The sequence below is a fragment of the Lactuca sativa genome, chromosome 3, assembly GCF_002870075.4.
Source record: "Lactuca sativa cultivar Salinas chromosome 3, Lsat_Salinas_v11, whole genome shotgun sequence".
NCBI classification, from domain to species: domain Eukaryota; kingdom Viridiplantae; phylum Streptophyta; class Magnoliopsida; order Asterales; family Asteraceae; genus Lactuca; species Lactuca sativa.
This window is the reverse complement of record NC_056625.2, coordinates 290,249,823-290,259,318: the sequence shown is the minus strand read 5'-3', so window position 1 is coordinate 290,259,318 and position 9,496 is coordinate 290,249,823. Positions and strand designations below refer to the sequence as shown.

Below are 9,496 nucleotides of genomic sequence, written 5' to 3'. Positions count from 1 at the left end.
GTTACCAAAATTCTTACAATTCATGATTATGTTTCCCATCCTTCAAGAAGATGCAGAGCATGTGAATCCCACGGGAGAGTTCCAAAACTACCACAACAAACCATCTAGTTACCAAAATGCTTACAATTCAAGTCGGAAGCCAAATCCCAACATGAGCTACAACCCAAGACCATTGCCTCAAAATGAATTGGTTAGACCATCCTATCCGCCACCACAACTTCATTACCAACATCAACAACCACAATATCAACCCAAACCGCACCCTCCACATCATCATCAACAACCTCCTCAATCTCAACTAAGTAGCTCCGGAATGTCTCTTGTAGACATTGTCAAATCCCTAGCTACTAGTACCCAACAATTCCAAAAAGATACAAGGACTAGTATCTCCAACCTTGAAGCACAAATGGGAGATATAGTTACATCCATAAGCAAGTTGGAATCTCGTGGTAAACTACCTTCTCAAACCGAAAAGAACCCAAAATGTCAATGTGGTGACCTTGAGAAGTGGCAAACAATCCAGAGAAAGTAGTTCAAAGAAGAAGCCAAGGGAAGAAGATGAAGAAATAGAGATCATTCCCGTTGAAGAACCTATAATCAATATTGATACACAAGTCGGAGCCCCAAAGAAGATTACCCCTCTAGTGACACCAATACCCACTCAACCACCATTCCCCTCCCGACTTGCAACTTCAAAGAAGAATATGGAGGAGAAAGAGATTTTAGACACCTTCCGAAAAGTGGAAGTAAACATTCCTTTACTTGATGCAATCAAACAAATTCCGAGATATGAAAAATTCTTGAAGGAGCATTGCACCAACAAGACAAAGTTGAAAGGAAATGAGAAAATCTTGATGAACGAAAATGCATTCGCGGTTTTACAAAGGAAACTTCCACCCAAGTGTAAAGATCTCGAAATATTCACGGTCCCTTGCAATATTGGAGATGTCACTTTTAGTAGTGCTATGCTTGATCTTGGTGCCTCTATCCGTGTCATGCCCTACTCTGTGTATGAATCATTGAATGTCAGACCCTTAAGTGAAACCGGTGTCATAATCTCTCTTGCGGATAAATCAAGTGTCTTACCTAGAGGTGTTTTGGAAGATGTCCTAGTGCAAGTAAACCAATTGGTCTTCCCGACGGATTTCTATGTGATTGACCTAGATGAACAAGTATCATCAAAATCAGGTATAATCTTACTTGGGAGACCATTCTTGAAGACGGCTAGAACAAAGATTGATGTGTATGCGGGAAGCTTAACAATGGAATTTGATGGTGAAACAATAAGTTTTAACATTTATGATGCTATGAGGTATCCTAGTGATGTTTCATCTTTGTGCTTTATAGATGTTGTCGAACAATTAGCTCAAGAATTGTTCGAGTTGTGTGATGATGACATGTTAGAGATGGTTTTGAGCAAGGGGTTTGATTGTGCAAAATTAGCCAAGAAGTTGAAGCTCTACTCGCTAGACCCCAAAATTGAAAGATTAGTCAACAATTTGGAGATCAAGAAGACCACCCAATTTAGTGTGAAGCAATTTGAATTACCTCAAACTCACATGAGATTGCCACCCTCCCTTGTCCAACCGCCAGAATTAGAATTGAAGTCCCTTCCTCAACATTTGAAGTATGCGTACTTAGGAGACAACGAGACTCTTCCGGTCATCATTTCAACTCACCTAACCAAGTGTGAAGAAGAAAAGCTCCTCGAGGTGTTGAGGGAAGATAAAGAAGCAATGGGTTAGACAATTGCGGATATCAAGGGTTTGAGTCCCTCCACATGTATGCACAAAATCTTAATGGAGGATGAATGTAAGCCGAGTAGAGACGCGCAAAGAAGGTTTAATCTGCCAATGATGGAAGTGGTCAAGAAAGAGATTTTGAAGCTCCTTGATGCGGGGATGATCTATCCAATCTCAGATAGCAAATGGGTGAGCCCGGTCCTAGTCGTTCCGAAGAAGACGGGAATCACAGTGGTCGAGAACAAAAAAGGTATGATGGTCCCCACCCGTGTGCAAAACGGATGGAGAGTATGTATTGACTACCGCAAACTCAATGCAAGCACACGAAAAGATCATTTTCCATTACCTTTCATTGATCAAATGTTAGAAAGGTTGGCCGGAAAATCCAACTATTGTTGTCTCGACGGGTATTCCGGTTTTCACCAAATGCCGGTGGCACCGGAAGATCAAGAAAAGACAACTTTTACATGTCCATTTGGCACTTTCCCATACCGTAGAATGCCATTCGGATTGTGTAACGCCATGGACACTTTCCAACGTTGTATGGTTAGTATCTTTTCGGAATATGTTGAAAATATAATTGAAGTTTTTATGGATGATTTCACGGTATATGGCAACTCCTTTCAAGAGTGTTTGACCAATCTCACCAAAATTTTAAAAAGATGCATTGAAACAAATTTTGTTTTAAATTTTGAGAAATGTCATTTCATGGTGAGTCAAGGTCTTATTTTGGGTCACATTATGTCAAAGAAAGGAATTGAGGTAGATAAGGCAAAAATTGATGTTATTCAAAGCTTACCTTACCCGACTTGTGTTCGAGAAGTTCGTTCTTTTTTGGGCCATGCAGGTTTCTACCGACGATTTATCAAGGACTTTTCGAAGATAACAAGACCAATGTGCCAACTCTTGCAAAAGGATGTTGATTCCGAATTCAACGAGGCGTGCAAAGAAGCTTTCGACAAGCTCCAAGAGTTGCTCACATCCGCACCCATCATGCAAGCACCAAAGTGGGATCTCCCATTTGAGATTATGTGTGATGCAAGCAACTATGCAATAGGCGCCGTTTTGGGTCAAAAGAATGGGAGGGCCTCCCATGTGATCTACTATGCATCAAGGACACTAGACAATGCTCAAAGCAACTACTCTACTATGGAGAAGGAGCTATTGGCCATAGTGTTCGCCTTGGAGAAATTTAGACAATACCTACTTGGTACCAAGGTCATAGTGTATTCGGATCACGCGGCAGTTAAGTACTTGATGACGAAGAAAGATGCAAAGCCTAGACTCATCTGGTGGATTTTATTGTTACAAGAATTTGATTTGGAAATCCGGGACAAGAGCGGATGCGAGAACCTTGTTGCCGATCATCTAAGCCGTATCACTTCAAATGAAACTCCTCTCCCATTGCGGGACGAGTTTCCGGATGAGCATCTCTTTTCCCTCACTCAATCTACTCCTTGGTACGCTGATATCGTTAACTTTTTGGTCACGAAGAGGTATCCCGACACATTCACACGTGCTCAAAAAGACAAGTTGAAAAGTGATGCAAAATACTATGTGTGGGATGAACCTTATTTGTGGAAACATTGTCCCGATCAAATCATTAGGCGATGTGTGCACCAACAAGAGCACCAATCCATTTTGCAATTTTGTCATGAATTTTATTGTGGGGGACACTTCGGACCTAGCCGGACTTTGAGAAAGGTCCTTAAGTGTGGATTATTTTGGCCAACCATGTCACGCAATTGTTACTTGTTTTGCAAAAGTTGTGAGCGGTGCCAAAGGATGGGAAACATTTCGCAAAAGAGCCAAATGCTCCAAAATCCAATCCTCATTTGTGAAATTTTTGACGTATGGGGGATTGATTTCATGGGCCCGTTTCCCGTCTCATTTGGCAACATTTATATTTTGCTCGCGATTGACTATGTTTCTAAATGGGTTGAGGCCAAAGCCACAAGATCGGATGATGCCAAAACGGTTACCGAGTTTTTAAAGTCTAATGTTTTTGTGAGATTTGGTGTGCCTAGGGCTTTGATTAGTGATCGAGGGACGGATTTTTGTAACAAGATTATGGAGGCTTTATTGAAGAAGTATAATGTGACCCACCATGTTTCAACAGCATATGACCTTCAAATGAACGGTCAAGCAGAGGTTTCGAATCGTGAAGTGAAGAGTATACTTGAGAAAACAGTGAATCCCTCAAGAAAAGACTGGAGTTCAAGGCTTGATGATGCCTTGTGGGCCTATCGGACCACGTATAAGACCCCGATAGGAATGTCCCTATTTAGGTTAGTCTTTGGAAAACCATGTCATATCCCCGTGGAACTGGAACACCATGCATTTTGGGCGGTCAAACAATGCAACTTCAGCATCGATGAGGCGGGAAGGCATAGGAAGCTTCCACTCCAAGAGTTCGAGGAGTTGAGAAATGACTCCTATGAAAACTCAAGAATTTACAAGGAAAGGACAAAGCTTTTCCATGACAAGTCCATTACCCGCAAACATTTTGAGCCGGGACATAGGGTTTTGCTTTATCATTCGCGATTGAAATTGTTGGGTCAAAAAATATGGTTTATACTTTGCTTTTCTAGGAAAATATATTTTTCTATAATGTAATATGTAATTTTGTGGCTGTGTACGGCTGCACATGTGTGTGCGGCCGCACACCTTGTGTACGGTCGTACACGCGTGTGCAGCTGTACACTCGTGTACTGCTGGGAGTGCTATAAATAGAGGAGTGCATGTGGGAGTGTAAGGCGAGAGAAGAGAGAGAATGTTAAAGTGAAGAATAGTGTGTGTGAGAGAATCTATTGTAAGAAGCATCAACATATCATCAATATATCATTAGATTCGTCTTAATTCTTCTTCTCATTCTCTTCTAATTGATCTGACATCATCCAATTGATTGGGATTCCGCATCATCAATTGGATCTGATTGATACCCAAGCAATTTTGGGGACTTATAATTGTTGTTGGGTCAAAAATATGGTTTATACTTTGCTTTTCTAGGCAATTGGGTTTTCAGTCATTTAATATGTATTTTGTGAGGCTGTGTACGGTTAGACATGTGTGTGAGGCTATACACTCGTGGACAGTTAGTGTTCATATAATAGATGTTAGGTGGGTGAGGAGTGCATAACCAAGGAGCTTGTTTTAGAGAGAGAGAAAGTTAGAGAGAAGAAGAGTGTGTGTGAGAGAATCTATTGTAAGGAGCATAATTCATATCATCAATACATCATTAGACTCATCTTAATTCTTCTTCTCCTTCTCTTCTATTTTGATCTGACATAATCCAATTGATCGGGATTCCGCACCATCAATTGGATCTGATTGATACACAAGCAATTTTGGGGACTTACAAGTGGTATCAGAGCAAGGTTGTATCAATCAATTTTGTCAGATCTGGAGCTTATTTTATCTTATTTTGAAAAGATTATTGCATGTTTGGATAGATCTCTGAAAAATAAGGTGGGTTTCTTCTTTGCATTTTTCATAAAAATGAGTTTTTGATCGAGTTTTGGAGCAAAAAATGGTGAAAAACGTCGTTCTTTTCGCGAACCTATTAAAGATGTGCGGCTCGGTCCGAAGTTCGCACTGTGTACATAAAAAAAAAAGGGGAAAGAATTTGTTAGGCTCCTAGATTCGAACACAGGACCTCTAAGTCATCAAACACCTCTTACCACTTGATCTACCAAGGAACTTGTTAAAGATCTCGTTCCTTTTAAACTTAACGTGTTCCCAGCACAAAATAAATGAAAAGAAATCCAGGGGTAGCAAGATTCGAACCTAGGACCTCTAGTTCACAGCCCCACGCCTTAACCAACTCAACTAGGAGGCTCCTTATGTCATTTTTCCGAAACTTAAAATATAACTCGTCCTTTTTGCATCTAATTTTGCAAACTAACAAATTCAACCCAAAAATTCAATTTCTTTTTATCTTTAAATTCCAATTTCAACCAAAAATTTTAGTTTTCATTTTTGATTTTTTTTTATCTAAAATTTTGACTTTGACTTTTAAGATTTGACCTTTGACATTAAAATTTGACTTTCTCGTTTAAATTTTAAATTTTCAAATTTAGCTTTTCGGTTTGACTTTTAAGTTTGACTTTTCAAGTTTGACTTTTTCAATTTGACTTTTAAAGTTGACTTTTTCGGTTTTTAAGTCAAAGGGCAATTAAAAAAAATGATGACTTCCCCATCCATTCCGGTAAATGAAGTTTCATGTTCTCCATCTTGTGTTAAAACTATTAAATTTTTACGAGAATCAATAGATGTAATCAAGAGAGAGAATGAGGACTTAAAATACGAAGGATATCAACTCAGAAAAGGACAGAAACCTCTGAAAGCACAAATAGAAGCCAAAATTAAGGATTTCCGAAAACTGCAAGAAGATTACAGCAACAAGTGTGAAAATTATGATTACATTAAGAAAAAACTTGGTGTTGTAACTGAGGAACTTGACGCTTTGAAAATTAAGTATGTAAAAATAGATATTAGTTTCAAAAATTATATTGCGTCAAGTAAGACAATCGAGTCATTATTTGAAAGCCAATTAAAATTCAAAGATAATCAAAACAAGGGTTTAGCGTATGATTGTGTTCCTCCACCTTTTAATCATAACTACATATCCATCCCTATGACACAGGAAGAAATTGACAAGGAGGCACATCTCCAATATGGGAAACCTGTTGCATTTGTGCCAAAAAAAAGGATGAAGTGAACGTTTCTAATGATTCTGTTACATGTGCAGGTAAAGTAGTAGAAGATGAGAACAAGGAGAAAACTATTGAACAATCCAATGACTCCTTGAACTCTGAATATGTTGCTTCGAACTCAGTTGCTTCTGATCAACCTGCTGTTGAGAAATACAGGCCTCCAAACCATGCGAAGCCGACGGCTTGTTGTAAGTGTGCATGTGGGAACAACCAGAGACAAGGCAAGGATACGTCACCAGGGGCAGGAAGAAACAACTTCACAGTGAAGAAAAAGACTTGCTTTCACTATGGAACACCTAGACACATTGCCAGAAATTGTCCTAATCGAGCATTTGTTCCTTACTATGTACAAGGCTGGCAAAACGCACCGAGAGGGAGATTTTCTAAAAGAAACCCCTCAAGGTCACGTTCAGACAATGGTGACTGGAACGCGTAGAAGGCCAAGAATCTGAATCCCAAAGGCATGAAGGGAATGTCGGCCAAGAAGTCCAATCGAAGAAATGCTCCAGTGAAGGCAAGACCAGTTAGGTCAAAGTCATCTCGACGATCGGCTTCAAGTTCAAAATCAAGTGCCGAGGCACCCATCGGTTTAAAAAAAGAAATGGGTTAAACCCAACTACAAATGGGTTCCAAAGGTTCAATCTCCCAAATCTTCTAACGATTCTAATATTTCTACATCTTCTGTTTGTGATAAATAGGATATGTCACGGGAGAGAGTACCGTGCAAGGATGAAAAAGTTCAAATCAGTTTCAAAATTGACTGGGTTGCAAATACCAACCGAGCGCGCTCTGTGTCGGAACAGCTATGGAGGCATATCATCAGACTTCGGTTTGTTGATAATGGCTATTCTAGACACATGATAGGAGGCATCTCTCAACTGTGCAACACTTAGAACTTTGTTTGAGAGTATGTGTCCTTTGCGGGAGAAAGGAAGGAAGGAGAGGATCACATGGGGTTTGTGCTTAACGACATGAAGAATTTTGGGATCTTTTCTGAGATTATGCGTGTTGTTCTTAGACCTTCTGGATGCAAATTCAATTGGTGACTTACGGTTTGAGTTTTCTTCTCTATACTCTTGAGTTTATCTTACTCTGATTCGTTTTAAAGACAATTCTTCATTATCTTAATAGTTTTTCGTTAGTAGTTATTTTTGGGAAGTGATATCAACAAGGATAACGGGTAATCTGAGTCTGTGTAAAGTACCAAAGCTGAATTGTCTAGGCTCTGTGTTCGATGCAGTGGTAGGCACAAAGGATTTAAATGGACTTGACTAGGCAGAGTTGAACTTAGAAAATTTATAGACTTGACAAATCTTGACCTAGTTAGATCCGTTTATCCTGAAAATGCGACGCTTGGATAGGTTGAGTAGGGAGATATATATGGGAATCTACTGGTCACATTAAAGAACCTGTACTTGGAACTGTGGATTGACTCTTCCTCGATGTGCGGATTTTGTCCTTAATTCCAGTACTGATGGAACGAATGGTGAATTTCAATAAATTAGGTCTGTAGAAGGTTATATTCTTTCTTTCTATCTGTTAGTCATATGTTACCTCCTTTGTGTGACTCAAAATCTGACCTAGACTGTAACATATGCAACTCTATTTCTCTGCATATTCTATCTATGCAATTCTTTCTATCTGTTAGCCATATACTGTCTCCTTTGCGTGACTCACAATCCGACCTGGTACACAGTATATGCACCATTCTACTTCTCAACCCCTCTAGAACTTCAGTTAGTCATATGTTTCACCCTCTGCGTGATTTGAAGAGATCCGACCTGGATGTATAGTATATGCATTCTAAATCTATCTTTTCTCTTTATAGTTGTCTGCTCACCCGATGTAAGGAGTATTCTGGAAGTCTTTGATTGATGGGGCATATCAGGAAGCAGGAAACGCGTTCTAGTACAATTAAAATTGGACACATATAGATTGTCTGTAGATCTCACTGCTCAATTTAGGTGGAAAACAATATCCCTGGTTGTCGTCAGCTGAATGGTCCTTAAGATATAGTATCTAGGAACTTAGGTTCAGATATAGAATCTAGGAACTTAGGATCACTTTCTCTTACAATTATTAGTATGTCCTAAAATTGTCACAATTTTTCCTGTTTAAGTGGACCAGAATACCGGCGATCGACCAGACACAGACGTGAAGATAAAAGGTACCGACAAGCAGATAAAGGCTGTCTTAAAACTTTGATCCCAAATCATTCTTAAAGTTAGATATCATTTTATTTTTGTTAAATTTGTTCATAGTTTCTTCTAATTTAAATATTAGGGGAGAATTAATAATTTTAAAAACCAAACAAAAATCAGAAAATTTAAAAAAAATCCAAAAAATAGTGTTATTTATGTTTTATTTCTTGTTTAAGAAAATCAAAAAATCCAAAAATATTTTTGTTTTTGTACTAAGTTTTCTTTTAGTTTTGTTTTGTCTTGAAAAGTGATTTCAGACGTAGATGAGACTCGTGGAGACTGTATTGAAGATTTTCTGAGCGAAGGCTTCATCCGTGAGCATCGAAGAATTTTCATTCGAAGGAGCAAGAAATGAAGATTATTCTTTAAAAATTCAATCCTTCAACCTCAGAAGCAAGGTCAAGCTGTGCTTGAAGATTATATGATAGATTGCATTGAAGCCTCGTCAATCAATCTGTTGCTATCTATAAACCTGCTGAAGTGATCCAGAAGATTCGTTCTCTCTATTCTCTCTGAAGATTCTCAAGCTGATAGTGCTATCTTTTAAGAATCTTTTCATCAAGCCTCCTCACCCAATATGCGTTTAGAGTCAAATTTTGAAGAAATGCCCAACTACTCATGATGAAGTCATTCATGGAAGATTCATATGTTCATCCTGATGCTGTGAAGAAATCGAAGATAAATGTTGAAGCCAATCTCCAATTGAAGATTAATAAGAAAATTCATCTACTTTTTAGGGGGAGCTTATTAGGTCAATTAGAAAAGAAATCTATAAACCAAGGGGGAGATTGTTGGCTTAAAAATATGGTTTATACTTTGCTTTTCTAGGCAATTGGGT

General features: G+C 38.8%; 1 protein-coding gene across 1 annotated transcript; it reads left to right on the top strand.

The window, feature by feature from the left end:
- The first annotated feature begins 704 nt into the window (after positions 1–704).
- On the top strand, positions 705–1,745 carry LOC111888026 (uncharacterized). Its single transcript, XM_023884142.1, has one exon. It carries the CDS (start codon positions 705–707, stop codon positions 1,743–1,745), a length of 1,041 nt encoding a protein of 346 aa, XP_023739910.1.
- The last annotated feature ends 7,751 nt before the right edge of the window (positions 1,746–9,496 follow it).

Excerpts from the sequence above, each read along its gene's own strand:
- LOC111888026 (XM_023884142.1), top strand. The coding sequence starts at position 705 with ATGGAGGAGAAAGAGATTTTAGACACCTTCCGAAAAGTGGAAGTAAAC.